Raw genomic sequence first — 20,237 nt, forward strand, 5'->3', positions numbered from 1 at the left:
TCGACATGGGACCCAAATGCCATTGCTCAGTGTTATCACCTTTTCTTGACAGTGTTGTCACTTTTAATTTTACAACCCACATAGTTAATAAAGTTTGATTATGCCACTGATTATATAAATGCTTTACAAATAGGGACTACATAGATGATATTAAGTTGATTACATGGATCACATTAGTATTAGTATTAATACGTAGCTTTTCACCTTTAAGATGTTGCCAACCACATGTAAGTGGATCGGCATTGAACATGTGAACTTGCGTTATCCCAATAAAACACTTGGTTCTCTAAATAAAATTGTTATTGCTAAGGAAGTTATATGAGGGAACTTAGTTCCTCTATTTATAACCCAGAATTCCCATAGGTAGGTATTTGCAATGCTGATGCTTGAAAACAGCACATGAGAAATGCAAATACAAATGTTAATGTATTCTACAGGGTTCCCACATGAACTCTAAATGTATTTTCCCTGAGTTTTCCAGAATTTTCATTTTCTTTCCAGAGTACTTAACACACAGTATTATTACTATTTTAAATTGATTATACAATGGCTCCCTCCATTTCCCCTCATAGCCATACCATCCTCATCTTAATTATTATTATTGGTGATGATATTGGTGTATTGGTAATTTTACCAATCTGATATATTCATAAATAGCAATTTAGTGCAATATTATGCCATTTTATTATTATTTTTATGAATAAAAACCATATAATTCATTGTTTTTCAAAGGCAAAATCCATTGCAGTCACCTATTTACATAGATTAATAAAGGAGATTCATGTTCTTCAAGGTAAAAAGGTAAAAAGTAAAGTATTCCCCTGTGCATAGCACCACGCCATGAAGGCGTACATTTAGAATTTTATATTGGTTCAGTAGAATATCGATTATTATTAACAGAAAATTTGATATCAATACACCTTCTGATACCAGTAACAAAAGTAATTTAAGAATAAAGTGACATCTGTGTATATTGGTCATTCTCAAAAAAAGGGGGAGAAAACTTGACCAGTAGTCATAAAAAATGTTTTAAAAATATTTGCTCATTTTTTTTCAGTAGGAGTTCATTTAGTCATTAGTTACAAGCAGTGGGTTCGCCAAGTCCAAAGGATGGGTCGGCCCTTTCTTGCTTAATAATTTACTTATGGTAGATACTTAGGACATCATCAAAATTTACGCTAATATTTTGTTTCAATGTATCTTGGAACTTTTTCTCCTCGTAACCTGTAAATCATTATCTGGTTCTCTGAGAGGTATGCTTCTTGCTGTGCGAGAATCATCCAGGATAAACTGAATGTCCTAGGTTTTGATTAAAAATATCCCTTAAAACTGCAACTAACAAATATCTCAATGATTATTTGCCATTCATTAGTGCACAAGACAAACAAATTGCTCCACAGGAACAGATTTTTCTTTAATTTTGCTCTAAAATATAATTCACATTTTCTGTCTAATACATCATCATTTCTTGTGCAGATTATGGACTCTTGATGTCTAGTAAATCATCACCATTGCACAAAGTTGTCTGGAGAAACGAAAAACAATGTAGGCCTATGCACTCTAAAGAGCATATAACTCTGTTATGTAAATTACACGCAATCCTCATTGACGATTTGTATTTCGTAGCATCTTATCTTCAAGCTGTGATGGTGGACAGCTGCCATTGTCAATCAATTTTGTCGTCCTTGTTTACAAAAGTTCAACTCCCAAATGCTTATCTGAAAAAGAAGAATAAAAATGAAGTTAACATCATGTATGAGACAACTTATAATGTATTTTAAAAAATATTTACATTATATTGTTACAACCTTAGACAAGTTAAATATTAATAATGGAATACAAAACTTCCGTATCTTCTGTAAATAGATGTAAAAATAATGGGTCTAAATGGTACTACAGTGGTTGACGATATTATCTTGAAATTAAAGGGTTACTGGTTTGCTTCACGATAGTTCACTTCAGTGCCTCAGATCCAACTTTATAATGTTTGTTAAACATTAATTTGTACCCAACAAGAACACGAAATAATAAATAATAGCAGCACTTATTGTTACATTCATAGATTGATTGATTTGATGTTAAAAGTCCACTTTATGCAAGGCTAATCGTGACTGGACCTACAGTTTAAAGTGGAATCCAAACCACCATGTGCCTCCACCGGGTATCGAACCCAGTCCTCTTGATTACAAAGTGACGACGTTACCGCTGCACCATTGGGAAGGACCTTACATTCAAAGAAAATACAAAATAATCGTTGGATATGTTTTCATATTATGTGGCAAGTACAACCAACGCTTTATGGAGTCAGGTTCATCCAGGTTCGAACCATGGTTTCATTGTGTTCATTGTCTTCATTGTCGCAAGAGGTAGAAGATGGGAGGTAAAATAACGAAAAAAATTATGAAATGGAAATTCAGTTCCTACTGTTTTTTTTTTAATTGTATTAATATATTTTAGCAACACTTCACTCGAGTTTGCAAAATCACAAGCTTATTATTTAGAACAAGAAGTTGGAAATACAAAATTGTTTGACAATAATTATTTGATGTTGTAGTCAAGATACATACTCACACCTAACTGTAATTCAAAGCAAACTGTAAGTACACAGACTACGTAAATTCAATAGGATATTGAATTAAATGTACATGATAAAAACAAAATATGATTTCCAGGATGCTCTATACTATCCACAATTATGTGATTGCCCTTGAACTTTCACAATATGAGAGCTAATAATCTTTACTAATATACAAATATACTAATTTGTAAATTCTCCATGAACATGCAAGCTATGGATTGGTAGATGGTGAGACTTTAGTTTCTTAACTGTCGTACTTTTACAATTTAAGAACAAACCTTAAAACATGAAGTTATGATAAACTTTACTTTCTGGCCATAATAAAGGATATTGAGTTCCTTCTTTAATAACATAGCCCTACTTATTATGTTTCAGTTCTATAGCATTATGGTAAATGTTACGTCAAATAAATATAACAGGGTGGATACAGACAAGCAGAAATGAAATTCCCTGACATTTCCAGGTTTTCCAGGACAAAATTTAGATTTTTTCCCTGACAATTATAACCTAAATTCATGTTTTTGCAATTGGAGATAAGAATGTCATACAGATCCAGGTATATTAAGTACCTATATTAGCTTCCACGAAATTGACTTCATTTCTCTATGATATGGATTCAAACTGCAAAGTAGTGAATTTGGAAAATTATTACTATTCACAAGCTAGGGAGGAATTATGGGAATTTTTCATATGCAGCCAGTTTTTCAATAAAATATTTGATTACTTTTAAAGTTACGACTAAATAAGATTAGAGTGAAGGGATTTATGCAAAAAGAAATTTTGTAATTTTTCAATCTCTGGCCTTTCTCGATTTTATATGTTGATATTTCCACTGAGGTTTGGAACCCTCTGCTTGCAAGAGCCATGAGTGCAGACTCATTGTTCAATGCACAAACCTACACTTTTCTATGTAAAGCAAACAAAACCCTTGCACACAAGTGAAACAATTGAATCATACAAAACAAAGTGTCATATTTCCTTACATTATCAATGGGACTTCTCCTTCAGTACAAACATTCACAGTATATCCAAGTGAAGTACTGTGAAACTGCCAACATGCAGTTATACCATTATTACTGGCGAAAAGGGTGTATATGTATTAAAAATTAAACTCGAGCATTTTATGGAAGGGGAATCTACTGCATTGTAAAGGTGCCTGATTTAGCTAGTCAAATATTAAAATAGGAGCATGCTGTTGATAATAGCTTCCGAAAGTTTATGTACGAGGGGCATCCAGAAAAAAGTTCCAATGGCACCTGTACGCGGCACTAGTGGTCGGAGAGCAACATGCATATGCAAGCAGGAAGAAGTGTCTTGTGGCTGTAATCTGGTGCAGTAAAATGCATCCATTTTAGGACAGTTCTAGGTTAAAGATGGTAGCTCTCATACAGTCTCCCACCAGCGAGGTACGTGTGGTAATCCGATTCTTGCACGCTGAGAATCCGGCATACAGCCACCAGCAATTATGTCCGGTGTACAGACCAGACATCATGAGCGATAGTATGATCAGACAATGAAGGACAATCCAATGTGCACGACCCCATACAGCCGAGTACATGCAGGCTCTTTAACATCATTTCAAGTGAGATATCTTGGACCACTCCCTGTACAGCCCTGGCCTTGCATGTACCCACTTTCATATATTTGTTCAGCTGAAGAGATTTCTGGCAGGAGAAGGTTTTCACAGCTACACTGCAGTACAGATAGTTCCAGTCTTTGCTGTCAGACACATATGCCAAGGGCACACAAAATTTAGTGTCATGCTATGACCAATGCCAACACAACAGTGGTGATTAAGCAGAAAATTACATTAGGAGTCACTGTAACTAATGCTTTTAATTACTACTGATATTCTTGTTTTATTTATGCCAAATCGGTAGGGACCTTGATCTTTTGTTATTTTTCTTCCAAATTGATGTTATTCTTTATTTATTTACTTTTACTATTCAGTGCTATTTTTCACAAAATTCACATTTTCATTTTAGCTCATTTTGTGGCAAATATACCTAAAATTATACCTTCATAGTGTTTTTTAACCACTGTTTTAAATTGTAGGTCACGTGGTGTACGTATTTTCGTGACAGTTTGATATGTTGGAACAGAACATTTGAGGAAGTTATTTTCCATTATTTCTTGCTCGACAAATGCCGATGTTACGACTCTCCTGTGGCAGTAGGTGAGCACTCAATCTCCACCAAAATCGCACCACTTAGTTCGGTAATTCAAAACACTTCTCGCGCGACAAATACTGATGATGCGGCTTCTGTGTGAACCCCGCCACTGTGCTCTGTGATGCAAATTGTTCTGACGGAAGTTGAGAAAATCCTGGGAAATATTTGATTGAATGTGGCTGTCGGAATTATTCCACGTACAACATGCATTATAGTTTTCTCTTCGATAAAATGTTGGAAAACTTGGCACATTTTCTTTCTTTAAGCCTAAAAAAGACAAGAATGTTGGATTTCGAGGAATTTTTTGTTGTTTAGGTACATTTTTTAAATTAGTGAATAATGCCAACAATTCACATTTTATGCCAAATTTTCGTTATTTTGCTATTTCGAGCGGGTGAAAAATGTGTCCACACATCACTGCACATTCATAAACACTACTTTGCAGCAATTGACATTTTCCACTATTATCGCGTTTGTGAAAAATCAAGGTCCCTACTAATTGGAACTTACTTCCTGGATGCCCCTCATATAAATCATAGATGAAAAGTGAAAATTTAGGAGGTCTGGCAGAGAAACGTCAATTACTGAAGAAAGTGACATGCATTTAGGATTGAATGATTCGAGTAATTATGATATTAAAATATTTACGTATTTATTATTATAATTTACGTAATTTCATAACTTTGGCCATTCCACGAGTTTAAACAGACAGGACTGAAAAGGGGGGGGGGAGGTGAATTGCGATACAAGTGTTGCAGAAAACTTGAGGTTGGGAGCATCCACTTGCAAATTTATATGACGTTTACCAATGCAGATTTCCTTTTTACTTTTTCGTGACATTATTTAACATATTTAACATCCCGATTTGTTGGATTCTTCTTGACATGGAATTACAGCAGCATATTTGCACTGGTGCAGCAGACTAAGGCTCCATTTTTGTTGGATATTGCATCTGGGAAATGTGAAAAATGACAAAAAAAAATATCATACTGGAACATCCAAGAAACATCGGATTCATGAGAGCGCAATGCATGTGATTTTTGTCAGACATCGCAGAATGACAAGTGCGACAAAAATCGCATGCATATAAGGAGCCAAAAAGTTTGTTCAATGAAATGTTGTACCACATCAGACAAACTCGAATGTACAAGGCTCTGTTTATGCATGGAATTTTTGTCAGATGTTGCAGTCCGAAGACATCCAACAAAAATCAATTCCATAAGAATGCCTTGCATACGATTTTTGTCATATGTTGTACTGAACATTTTGACGAAGTTCAACATTCACTGTGATATCCGACAAAAATCGTATGCATCAATGGAGTCTAAATGTTCTTCTGACAAATGCTGTACCACGACATTCAACAAATTACAAGGTTGCATAGCGCCTGTTTTGTTTCCATGTTCCTTCATAATGTCCAACAAAATAGAGCAACCACAAACAAAAGAACCTCCCGCAAAAAGTCTCCGCACGCCTTACCCTTCTTCCGTTCATCTCAGGCGATAAGGAAGCAGGCTTCACTTTCCCCCTCCCCTCCACGTAGGAGTGTGGTGCACAGGAGTCGAGGGTCTGCGCAGGCTTTCTCGCTTGTGGTTCCACTATACGACGTCCAACAACTATCAGACAGTGTCACAGTGGTAATGCTCCTTCCCCCTTCCCCTCCATCTGTTGATTGTTCTGTCCCCTTACTACTTCCATACAGACAAGAAAAATTATAATTCAATGCATTTTCCACGTGATATTTAGAGGCTTATCACATTTTTCTGCCCCTCCGGAAATTTATCTCCCTCCCTTATGACTGGTTTCTGTTCTGTTCTGTTATGCATAAAAGGGGACTCAAAGTTGAGGCCGAAATTTAGCAACAAGTTACATAACATACATAACAATGCGCAAAAAAATCAATAAAAAAAAATCAATAAAGGCAAATTTCCCTGACTATTTTTGACCTCTCAAATTCCCTGACTTTTCCCGGTTTTCCAGGTCTGTCGCCACCCTGTATAATATCCAACAATGAAGTTTTACGACTTCATTAAATTTTAATAGGCTATTTCACAAATATATTGTGGATAATTTTGTACCTCTTTACTCAATACAAACAATGGATATTATATTGTATATACTATCCCTTTGTAGAATATCTCTATCAAAAACAACAAAATCTTTTTCATTGTTGCGATATAGTTAATTAACTATATAAAAAATGTGTACCTCAAAGTAGCGTTTAAGGTGTATGGAAATTTAAGAAGGAAAATCTGTAGACAAGGTAATAAAGTGAAAATGTATACATTATGTACTGTAATGCAGTTTAAAAAAATATTTAATTTACTATTTAAAGAAAAATGATTCATACCTTTGCCCGATTCATTGTAATGGCTTGCAACAATGTACGTACCAGTACAACAATGTTCACATATTAACCGTTTCTTAGAGCTTGTCTTGTCTCAAAGACAAAGACAAAATGTCTCAAAGAATGGTAGAATTAACTGGCAAATTCAATTAAAAAGAAAGTAAGTATGGCTTACATAATAATTAAATGCACTCTTCCCAACTTCTTAATTGACCGCTCAGAAATAATTCTAAGTCCTGAATTTGTAAACGTAGCAACATTGCACTTGAGCGCCAGCTGAGGGTAGCCAACTTTGAGTCGGTCATTCAACTAGATGAAAACACTGCTGTGAAGTATTTCCAATTTTGCACATTCCATGATCTTAGAAACTATACACCGCTAATATAACACACCCACTCAAACAGAAATAGTAAATTGGATTAAGTATCTTGAGGAATTTTTACGATTCTGCGTGCTCGACTTGAAATTAGATAAGTTTGAAACACTCAATAGGACTTTTCTCCACCTACAGGAAATTGCCATCAAGTTTGAGCAGAAAGAGGCAAATTTATGAGTTTATGCGACATTTTATTCATAATACCCTGCATGATATCAAACAGTTTAAAAAAATTATGATTTTCACGACTTGTGGAGAAAAATGTGCTTGGAACACAAGAAAGTGGATGCTTTCACACACATCAACATGTTTTAATTGCATGTTCTCAGTAGGTTTTTGTAGAGCAGTTGGTTAGAACGTGGTATCCTTGTTTTTCGTCAAGCATGAAAGGTCGCTGGTTCAAATCCAACCCTCTCTTTTTTTTCCTAGCTGAAAACACGCCGTTGGTATTAGAACACTGTAAAAGTTAATCCGATGCACACTTCGAGGGATGTCCCTTCTGCGCATTTTTTCACCTTAACACATACATTATGACCAATTCACATATCGCATGTATTCGGAATGCTGTATGTAATGTTATTTAAGATATGTATTGTATTGTTCTGCACACCTAAAGGGTTCATTATTTCGTTTCGATATACTAACACACACACACACTGAGAGAATTATGTTAAGCAGTAATGTAGTGCAATACTGTAACAAAGGGGGATGTTTAAGGTTCAAATGGCTAAGATTGGTTATGTTATGTCCGTTCCTTCTGACTGATGTTAATACTCTCACCTCCATCTTCTGATGCGTCTAAAACTAATAGCAAATCACCAATTCACGTAAGGAAATGCCTATTGCGACCAAGACTCATGCGATATGCAAAGCAGAGTATGATCGTTAATTCGCCACTTGTCTTATTTCAACGAAGTATTTGAATTAACAATCTTTCCACTAATTTCGCAATAATCAGAACCACCCCCCTTAGACTTAGCTCTACCTATCTTGATTCTGCACATTCCACGTGACACATGATTGCCTCCTAGCTCCAGGAAATGCTGCACCTCTTACTGTTTCCTTTCACCTCGTGAAATACACAGATCAAAGTTAATTTCCAAGCATGGTGGATAAACTTTATGCCCAAAGCTATACTCTTGAAAAAGAAAAGTCATGCCTCTCTAGAGAATCGAACCTACGATCACCCTCTTTATGGTTGGTTGATTTGGTGTTTTAAGTCCACTTTATGCACAGTAAGGCTAATCGGGACTGGACCTACAGTTTAAAGTTGGATCCGAACCACTATGTGCCTCCACCAGGTATCGAACCTGGTACCCCACCCTCTTTATGAACAATCATGCTATCTCTACTCCAAGTAGATTGCGATAAACTTAGCTACCAGTTCAAAGAAGCCAATACATACATGATGTCATGTCTATAATTTCCTCCAGGTGGAGGAGAACCTGTTCAGTGTTTCAAACTGCACATGAATTTCCCTACTTTCAATTTCAGAACGAAGAACCGTAAAAAGAAATTCAGCACTCTCATATCTACTTACGAGTTTTGTTTAATTAATTATGTATTGTATTACTAGTTTAGGGTTTCTACCATCATGGAATGTGAAAGAATGAAAATTCACAAGAGCCTTTTTTTATTTAGAAAGAAGAACTCTTGCAAGTTGGCTCTGAAGTGCTATGTTGGCAAATTTACGAATTCAGGACTGAATTTTTTCAGGGCGGACAATAAGGTGTCGTGAAGAGTACATGGGGATGCACAAGTATTACTTGGTAAATTGTCCATGGCTATTTTTATTAATTTTGCTTGAATCCTATGAGTTTTTAAGAAATAGATGTTTATGTATCTGGTGTAGGTTGTCAGCAGCTTGTCTGATACTTTGTTTAAATTCTTGAAACTCTCATTGGCTAAACCATAAAATAAGCATGGTACTGGACAATTTGCTTGGTAATGCTTATGCAGCCCACTGCATGTCATTTCTCACAACAAACAGAGTGTCACTAATTCTTGGTTCCCTTGGAGATAGGTCGGGGTTGATCTGAACTCTGTTATTGATAGAAGGCAACAATACTTGCATGTTGTTTCTATAGAACTTATCATCTTAAAATGAAAGCTGTTTTGTCATGAAACTAAAAAAAATAGATCTCAAAATTCAATAAACGAAAAATATATGTAAGTAAGGGTTATATAATATATATATATATATAATAGAAATTGAACATGTTTGTTTTTTGTTCTCTCAGTAAACTTCAAGAATTTGAAATTTCATTTGCATCAGAAATTTTATTTTGTTATAATGAGGGGGTGCATGATAAATGCCGTCACAGAAACATGACACGACTATAAAATTCAATCACTATTCAATACATATTATTATTAATAATGGACAGCCGCTTGACTGAGCTAATTAGTGATGAACTAAATATCTGTTGATTTTCATTTTCTTTAATAGCAACACAAAATATTAGTACCTCCATGAATATTTCCATAAAGATTTAAATGAAGACATGTTTGTTAGGCTTGTAAAGGAAGAACATAAACTTATTACACAAATTTTTTGAGCACTGTATACTGTGTGAAAGTACGTTTTTACTACTGTTTCCTTTAAGCTTCGTTAATTTTGACAATGACATCAAATCTATTAACATTACTTACACATAAAAACAAGACAAACTTTTGATGAAATGAATAATAAAATATTTATTTAATTAGTTGCTGCCATCAACAGAGATAAACTCCTATTACAGAAGGTAGTTTCACAATACATTTAGCCTATCAATTATCATAACATAGGATGAATTTCAACATAGTAGTAAAGAGATGTCCTCTGTAATCAAGACAACGGGATTACCGAGATACTTTTGGGTGCGAATGTTCACTTGCATTACTACAAATGCATGATGGTCTCAACGGTAGAATGGTGCTTCTAGCTATGAAAATAAAGATCTAGATATGACACCAAGGTGAGAATCACTAGCCTCCTCTAAATTTCTGATAAATCACACACAAACAACTAACTTTTAGGATAAGCGGGGGGAATTGGGTGGGTGGGGTAACTGGGTGGTATCATGTTATTTAATTTTTATTAATTTCCTGTATTGTCATAAAACAATAACTAGTACATAGAATAACAGCCTTATTCACTGGGCACAAATTGTATTTTTTTCAGCATTTTGCTTCAATTCTCTAGCAAGTAAAAAGAATTGTTTCGACTACTGCACTTTTCTGACTTTAAAAGTGAAAAACTGTTTGTCCTGCCTTAACAAAATGTAACACTAATCTTTTGTCAAGTGGGAATTGTTTGATTTTTAGCCTTAAAACAAGTAAATATACTCCAAGGAGTATGAAGCATTTTTAAAAATCTTAATACATGCACTTTAAAGGAGGGGTTTAAGGAGGGGAGCAAACTACCTCCCAATTACCCACATGTTTTTCAAAGTTTTGAGATACTCTAAAAAATTCTAAGTTGTGCCAAAAAATGTACTGTATGTATTATCATTTACCTACATATACCGCGTGAGGCACCTAAAAGTACCACCTGAAATAGCGAAGAAACCAGAAACAGTAGCGATGTGAGGTTTGCGGGAAACAATAATATCAAATGGGGCTCGTAAATCGGAGGTATGGGGTGGGTCGAAAAATATCGACAAATGGGGCATCTGGAGCAAAGTCATATTTTTTTAAATGGAACGATATACAATAACATGCATAATATAAAAGAGCACACACAGAGAAACACAACACCGTTGGTCTCATGCATCTACTGCACATAGGAACGAAGATATGGCCATGTGAAAATATGTAAACAAACGAACAAGTGGCCCCCTTGACCGTCAGTACCACGGCATGTACAAGTATGAGATGTCGGAAGCCATTGGACAAGATGAAGACAGAACGTGTTAAAGGAAGAAAAAATACAGTAGACATCGTCAGCACCATGTATTTGACAGTGTTACAGCATAATGAAAATGACCGTGACAGTATGTCGAAGAACCACTGCGTAAGAAGCGAAAACCTGTCAAAGTGTGTGTTCAAAGTAGTGGCCGTCAGCTGTGATACAGGCAACAAGGCGCCCACGCAAAGATCGTTGCACAGAATGTAGCATCTCGTAGGGAATGTCCCTACAGGCCGCAGTAATGCAGTGTTGCATATCCTCTGGAGTTGTTGGCACATCCCGGTAGACAATGTCCTTCAGCTTTCCCCACAGGAAAAAGTCTAACGGTGTCAAATCTGGGGAACGAGCCGGCCATTTGACAGGCCCTCCACGTCCAATCCAACGATTTGGAAATGTATTTTCCACACATGCTGTAGCGCATCTTGCACTGTGAGCTGGGCACCCGTCATGTTGGTACCACATGTCCCTCCTTGTCTGAAGTGGTATGTCCTCCAATAGTACAGGCAGTTCATGTTGTAAAAACTGTATGTATCGGTCAGCATTCAGTGTCCCTTGTATAAAAAAAGGGCCAATGAGATGTTCACCCACTATACCACACCACGCATTCACACTCAATGGGTGCTGGCGTTCCACTTGGCGAAGCCAATGTGGATTTGTCACCAACCAATACTGCATGTTCCTTAGGTTGACATTTCCATGATTGGTAAAAGTTGCCTCATCAGTGAAGAGGATACGTGACAAATTGGGTGTGTCGTGTCGTAACAACCATGTGCAAAACCGAGCACGGTCCACAAAATCATTCCCGTGAAGTTCCTTATGGAGGGAGATATGATATGGGTGAAACTTGTGTGTGTGCAGAATGCGCAATACACTTCGCTGACTCATCCCAGCATCCCTGGCAATTTCACGGGAGCTAACGTGCGGATTCACAGCAACAGCGGCGAGAACATTTGTTGCACCTGCCTCACCTGTAGTTGGCTTGTTCCGCACACGTGCTCGTGGTGTTACACTTCCAGTGTCTCTTAATTTAATAAATAACTTACCAAACAGACGTCGAGATGACTGTCGTCTGTCCAGATATCTCTCTGCATACATACGGTAGGCTTCTGAGGCATTCTTTCGGCATTCCCCATAAATCAGGATCATGTCCGCTTTTTCTATGTTTGTGAACACCATAATCTTCGCTCTTACCACTACGACTGCTTGCTATGAACTAACACGATCTCGTGGACCTGCTATCAAAACTTGCTCTGCGTAAAGGCAGTTCTGTCAGGCACCTGAGAAGTCTTACATGCCGTGGTACTGACGGTCAAGTGGGCCACTTGTTAGTTTGTTTACATATTTTCACATGGTCATATCTTCGTTCCTATGTGCAGTAGATGCATGAGACCAACGGCGTTGTATTTCTCTGCGTGTGCTCTTTTATATTATGCATGTTATTGTATATCGTTCCATTTAAAAAAATATGACTTTGCTCCAGATGCCCCATTTGTCGATATTTTTCGACCCACCCCATACTTCCGATTTACGAGCCCCATTTGATATTATTGTTTCCCGCAAACCTCACATCGCTACTGTTTCTGGTTTCTTCGCTATTTCAGGTGGTACTTTTAGGTGCCTCACGGGGTATAAACTGTAAAAACACTAAGTTGCTGACCAAGGCAGTTTATTAAGATAAAAAGTGTTTTTATCTTAATAAACTGTCTTGGTCAGCAACTTAGTGTTTTTAAATATGGAAACAAGGCTTAATTCTATTACAATAAACTGTAAGCAGTAGGTTTTTCAAAGCCCTAGAATACTGGGATAATATTATTTTATTTCGTTTTAAGAAAATTGTGAAGTTTTCTTAAAAACATTTGTAATTTAAAAATATATATATTGATTTTTTTCTCCTATTAAAACTGAGTGTAAAATGTAGTTTTTACTTTCTTTTTTAACACCCTTTTTTCCACAGACTGTAGCACTAATATCTTGTTAGTTCTTAGGCATACCTCCAAATTACCCCCATGGGGGCTAATTGGGTTGTAAATTACTTTTTAATTTTTTTAATGTATAAAATAAGGAGGAAAAAATGAAAGTGTGTTTAAGAGATGGTAATTGAAGGTTCTGAAGTACCACAGCTTCGTTTTAAAAACATACCTTCCTATTACCCCAGCTTACAATATATCTAAAGTGGGGTTCACTGTAGCATGGGACCTTGGGCGAGTGCCTGAGCTGCCCCTCTGGTCTCACTGATGTTAACTTCTATTTACATTTAGATTCAGTTGTTACTAAATAACATTACATTGGTTCTATGTGTTTCACCTTGTACTTTTCAGAGGTATAGACGACTCATGAACGACAGTCAATGGACACTGTGACGACAGTCAGTGGGCACCGTGACAGTCAGTTGGCACTGTGAAGACAGTCAGACTCCAAGTGTTGCATGTTGCGAGAAGAAAAGTCATAAATGGTTGGTAAGTACAATTTACTCCTTATTCTCTCTAAAATTGCAAATTTAGTTTACTGTTGATTTTGCAGCAAGCTTAGTGTTAACATGTTCAATAATTTTGTGAAATACAGCAGATTAGATATGGTGTAAGTATTTAAAAAAATTAAAAGACATGCTGAGGACATCAACAGAAAATTTCTTTATTGCTTGCATTTGTTTCGTTGACAAGTAATTCTCTTCGCTATATTTTAAACGTTTATGTACGAAATGCAAAATTTTAATACAATGGCCCCACAAATTTCTCATTTAATATTATAGAGAAATGTTTGTTGAGACATTCCTTGACTTAAGGAATCAGTCATGCTAATTCCTCTAATTTTGAAAACCCACTACGATATCTACGATATACCAAATGGTTATTATATATATATAAACCATCTGTTTAGAATTCATTGTAGAGCATTCAATTGAATGGTTATGTGGTTTTCTTTCGAAATATCTTCATTTATCGCAAACTGTGTTCCAAGTACAGCTTGAGTATGAGTGAGAACAGTCACAGATATTTAAATGGATCCTTGAATAATTTGTTTTTGAAATTTTGGGGATTATAAACTAAAAGTTAATCGTTGATCTCGAGTGCAGCCTGAACGTTATCGCATGTGGAATCTGAGTTGGTGCATGTTTTATCTTTTTAAATTACTGAGGCAAAAGATAAGTTGCATCACTTTGCTACCTCAAGAGTAAAAGATGAACGTTTTATTTACAGTTACTCTTCTAAAATAATGGTTAATTTAGCTTCATTTTTAAATTTCTTCCTACGATATCAACGCATGTCGTCGATTCAACGAGCACGACAGAGTGATGCATCTCTCCTTAGACAAGGCAAATGCCTCTTTTGAGAGAATGGAGAGGGGCTCCATTAATTTCATGTGGGAAGAGATGTCCCAACTTATTTTGTTTCTAATTTACTGTAAAAGAATAATTGTAATAATTCTTAAGAATGAATAAATGAAGATATTCGTAAAATTTTAGTAAAATCTAAGAAATTCCAGACGAAAGGTAAGGAATCATATATTAAAGGGAAATCTTCATGATGAAGAATACTAGTTGAGCCAATAAGTGATGAATAGGGAAAGGATTTTAAGGTGCAAAATCATGGTCGGGAAGGGAAAAAAAAACGTTCTGAAAATATTTTCAAATAGGTGATGATAAAATGCCTTTATTCAGAGCTCTCTTTTTCTGCGGCTTCTGAATATAATGCGCGTGGACACCATAGAGAACTGTGGTTCTGCCGAAAAGGTTTTATTGAAGTTTGTTGGTTTTGCTACATTATCTTGGGAACTATTGGGGCTGCAATGATTATATTATACCATTTTATAGCTCTCGTTCTGCTATAAAAAAGGAGACTATAGGATTTTATGTAGCTGCTCAAGAAGTGAAAATCATTCATTTTTTGTCCAATTTTTAACAAAATATAAAAGAAAATGAAGGAAATAGGTGATGAAGCATCAAAGAGGTGGTAAAAACAGGATAAATGTGCTAATCTCAGGAAAAGGTGCAACAAAGTGTGTTCATTTTACTTGATTTCATGTCCTAAAATACATACATCTCGCAAACCATCGGAATAAAACAGCTGCATTTTTGGAAAGGTGGTATGCTCTGGAATCCTCATCTGACGAAGAAAAGATGGAATCATAAGTAAGAAATAAATTAAAATGTTTAGAATACTTGGAAGACTGGGAAAGGCAATATCGAAAGTAGACCAGTTAGAAGTGCATGCACGAAACATGCACGTTGTATGGTGACAGTGAGAGAAAGGGGGAAATAAAGAACTACGAATAAGCCTTGGGTGAATATGAATAGTCTATTTAGAAAATGTTTTAAATTTTCTATTTAAAAACAAATTTGTCGATAAATTTTCAACGTTTATCCTAGGTTTATATGTTATATAATGATTTTACAGTATTTTACTTTTAATTCAGCAAAAAGGTTGCTTTTGATAATGTACATGTTTTTCACAATAAAACTGCATTTTAAACTATTTTAGTTTTATTTTAAACAATATTTATTGTGTGGGGCATCTCCTTTAATTTTCAGGAGAGGTGGCCAAATGGATAGTTTTAAGAAATTCTCAAATTTCAAACTGCTGATTTACATTATTTTTCAGTCTTCCACAAACATGGATAAAATGAATGCTATCTATCTCTTGCATGTAAAAAAAAAAAAAACAACTGGCACACACGTTGTCTAAATTTAGAAAACCCTCCCCCGACAAGAGGCCAGATATTGGGCCAAGGAAAAACTGGAGTACATTTCTTAAGGGTCGACTAGCGGTTAGGGGAAAGGGGTAGGGTGGGGAGGGTTAAAAGGGGCGAGAAACCAGCACTGCGGAGGGGTGATTGGTCCATGGGGGATGTAACCCAGGCCGGGAGGGATGTAGGCCGCAGCACGTTGCTGAAAACTTCATACTTCCACCCTTTGACGTGCTGCATTTGAATGGGCGTTCCGGAGATCTTGGTCTCGGTACCGGGGTGGTGTGATGGGCTAGTGGGCGCGGGTGAAAGCTTATCCTCTGTTGGTGTTTGTGAAAGGCAGGTGAGGCAACCCTTTCTCCCTTCGTAGTTGTAATTCCGTATGGGAAGGGTTGTAGGGATTGTAGCGGTTACATGGAAACTCACACGACTCGCTCCTCTACACTTCACACAGCTCAGTCTTCTGTCGCCTGGAAGCAGTTCTATCTCCTTTCCATTTTTTTTCTCTTTTCAGTATTCATCCAGTGACTCATGGCCCACAATCAGAAAGCCATTCAAAAGATGGCAACAGTCTCAGATCACTCTATTCTATATAATTTACTGCCCCTTTTTTATACTTCCTCAGTCGAATAACAACAAACAAGGTGAATGATAGGATAGATAGGATTGACACAATACAGTGGCGCCAACTTATATGGGCCTCTGGGGCTCGAACCCAATCAATAATGTGCCTGTTTAGTATTTTATTTTAGAATTAAAGTCCTCGCTCTTAAAAGAACATGTGTTTTCACATACACTTAAATAAATCTCACAACTTAATTACTTATTAATGTTATGAAAATACTTCATAATGTGTTACGTCTCCAATGTGATGCTATTCCATATTGTTAAGAAAGAAAGGGAGGAAATGGCTTACAACTAGGATGAGAATCGATAAACACTAAAAATCTCAAATAGTCAGGCAAAAGAGCACTGCATCTCTTGCACACAACCTCTCTAATGAATGAGGGGTTAGAGCTTTGCTTTCTTCCCTTTAAGGTGATGAGATGCAATTTGATTAGTTGTTGCAGATGCATTGTCCTTCAACTACAGTGCAATCTGATTGGTTGTTACAAACTAACGCACCATGTGAAAGCAAAGAGTGATAAAGTTGACGGACGTGGGTTGAAAGGAGGAAAAGAGACTCAAAATCCAACCAGAATATGCAGATATTAAACTGATTTTTCATCACTTTCTCATTTTAGATACTCAAGTAGGCAATTATTTTAGAAATAGACAGTATGCAAAAATAGCCACTGTAAAATTCACATATTGCTTTCAGAATGACCTGAAACGATTTTTAAATGTAAAAGCCTACATTTTCCTAGCAAAGGACCAAAAGTGGCATTTCAGAGCAAAACCTCAGCCAATGGCACCACTGCACTCATGCCTTGCACAGAATCCGAAACTAAGAACTCTGTCTTCAGAACGCATTACACTAACCACTCCATCGCCACAGTCAATGTCATTCAACTTTAAAAGTTTTAGAGGAGGACCCAAAAAAACTTTAAAGTATTAAACACTACTATAACAGATAACCTCGAGGGGTGATTTTCTTCTGGAGGCTCCCTCTTCTCAGACTTTCCTCGTACTTTGTAGCCACGCCCCATACATATTGAAAGCCATCTAGTGGTAAACCAATGTAACAATTCTTTAATAAAGGGCCTCCCAGATGGCGCAGTGGTAGCGTCATCGCCTTGTAATCAAGGGGTGCCAGACTCGATACCTGGTGGAGGCACATAGTAGGTCCAGTCCCGATTAGCCTTACTGTGCACAAAGTGGACTTAAAACACCAACTCAACCAACCAATTATTTAATAAAGCTACACAGTTAGGTAAAGTGAGCTAAGTATGTACTACGGCTATTTCTCCAAAAAGGAAATCGCATCATATCATTTTATACAGTTAGACAGAGATAATCAAGAATTCTATACTAGTTTTTTTAAATGGGGCAAATGACATACTTTTTGTTATTTTAAGTCGTATTTTTCTTTTCTGAGGTTATTGCGACGATGAAGATGAAGTACATACGGACACAAACTCAACACACATGCCTTCTTCAGGATTCAAATCTAGTCTATGCAAGTGGTGTAGGCATCCAAAAGCAACTGATCACTGAATGTAGACATGAGTCTCTGGACCGCGAACACTAATGTCAATTCCTTCCATTTTATTTATTTTCTCTACTCGCTTTACCTTCTTTATTGTGGCATTGTTGTTACTTATAAGATGTGTGTGTGTGTATGTATCAAGATGTGTTCACTAATGCATTGCTTATAATCAAAGTTTGTGTTACGTCACATGTATATCTCTGCATGCTGATCATTATGAACTGCTGAAATATCTTACTGGGGCAAACATCACATATTCATGCCTTCAGTAAGCTCAGGATTCCTGATTTTGTAATTCATCAGGTCTATATTTTTTAAACAAAGACCAATTTTGTTAATTTAGATCTATTATTAAACCATTTTAGGATTCAATGTTTTGTTTGTTTGTGTGTCTCCTCTCTCTCTCTCTCTCTCTCTCTCTATAGCTCTAGCTTTCTTTCTCTCTCTCCATCTCTCTCCCTCTATCTCTTTCTCTTCCTATCTCTTTCTCTCTCGTGCACGTTTTTCTTTCTGCCTCTTTATAGCTCTATCTTTCTTTATCTCTCTCTGTTTCTGTATCTTTCTTACAGTCTAACTTTCTCTCTCTCCTTTTCTTTTTCTTTCTCTCTCTCTTTGTTCTTCTTCTTTCTTTCATCCCCTCTGTAGCCTTATTTTTCTTTATCTCTCCCTCTCTCTTCCTCTCTATCTTTCTCTCTCGCTCACATTCTGTTTTTTCTTTTTCTCTCTCACTCCTCCCTTTCTTTCCCTCCTTCTTTCTCTCCCTCTCTCTTTCTCAATCTCCACGTTCCCTCGAAATGGTATTTCATTGGTAAAGTTATCCACTAGGAGTTCTCTCTTTGATTCTTGTATCAGCATTTCATTTCATACGCTGTCCGTACACGATCAAATGAAACACGAACAACACATTGAATTCCAGTCTTAAAGCAAGTGACGCCAGAGCACACGCCATATCTCTTCTCGAATTCAAGATTACCGCCAAATACTTTCTAATTACGAATGGTTAAATAAAGCCCTTCATGACAAACTCTGGACCAATCAGATCACATGTTATTAAAATGGATTATCGAAATAGCATCGAGGTACAGACTGCCATTTATTTATGTTCTCTGGCGAAGAGAAAGTTGTGCGGAAAGAGGAAACAATTGGTAGTGACTTGCGAGAAAGGAAAGTCAAAGTCGTGTAATATCCTTGTCTTTACTTATTTAATCCCGATTATACAACATCCCAACATAAAACAATGTATGCTTCTACAGCAAGGAGTGATGAGAAAATGAATTGCATTCAACAACCAGCCATGAAATATATCTTGAGTTCATACTAAATTTCAGTTTAGGCAAACAAAGTGAAACACATATCTGTGAAAATGATATTTTATGCTGTTATTTTTTCAATATGATCACACAGTTCCTCTGCTGCAGTATATTACACATATTACACCATAATTCCCAGATGCATACATCACACTTCTCTCGAGTTTCTGATATAGGTGTGTTTCACCTACGTCGCAAACTGTTGCATTGTGGCTTCGAGCAGCCATGATTGAGGCCAGTTCTTGAAAGTATACGGAATTCAAGCAGGCAAGCGATAGATCCCAACACAGACATTCGTGATTTAAAACAAACGTGCAGTTGGTGCAGATGTAACGAATGCTACGTCGTGGATATTTCCTTGCAAATAAAATTATCCGCAAACATGAAGGCTGTGTACATCCTGACTTTACATGAAACCCACTTATACATTTATCTTTGGAAAGAACATTTCTTTTTCGCGGTTGATAGCTAATCTGTTTATTTTATTCTTGACATACACAGTGCCACCTTTTGGCAAAATGTGAAATTGACATTTTTCATTGATCGTGTACGCGTGAATTTTCAGACCTTTCAAGTTTTCCAATAAGAACCCAGTTCAACGGCTCTCAATTGTCGATTTTGTTGGATCGTGAATGCTCCGATTCAATAAAAATTGAATCGTGTATGGACAGCTTTACATCCAGGTCCTTCTGTTCATACTACTTCTCATTTTGCTCTCATTCACTTGCATT

At 36.5% G+C, this 20,237-nt stretch overlaps 1 protein-coding gene across 1 annotated transcript in view; it reads right to left on the bottom strand.

Annotated features, from left to right (window-relative positions):
- Window positions 1-1,602: 1,602 nt before the first annotated feature.
- The window catches only part of LOC145988439 (uncharacterized), a 103,402-nt gene continuing 84,767 nt past the window's right edge, over window positions 1,603-20,237 (bottom strand). The window contains exon 4 of the mRNA XM_083123331.1: window positions 1,603-1,718. Coding sequence (XP_082979457.1) covers window positions 1,690-1,718 — 29 coding nt within the window. The 3' untranslated portion in view covers window positions 1,603-1,689. The remainder of the gene's footprint in view (window positions 1,719-20,237) is intronic.

The sequence above is a fragment of the Lepisma saccharinum genome, chromosome 5 (genome assembly GCF_977018435.1).
Source record: "Lepisma saccharinum chromosome 5, izLepSacc3.1, whole genome shotgun sequence".
Classification (NCBI taxonomy): domain Eukaryota; kingdom Metazoa; phylum Arthropoda; class Insecta; order Zygentoma; family Lepismatidae; genus Lepisma; species Lepisma saccharinum.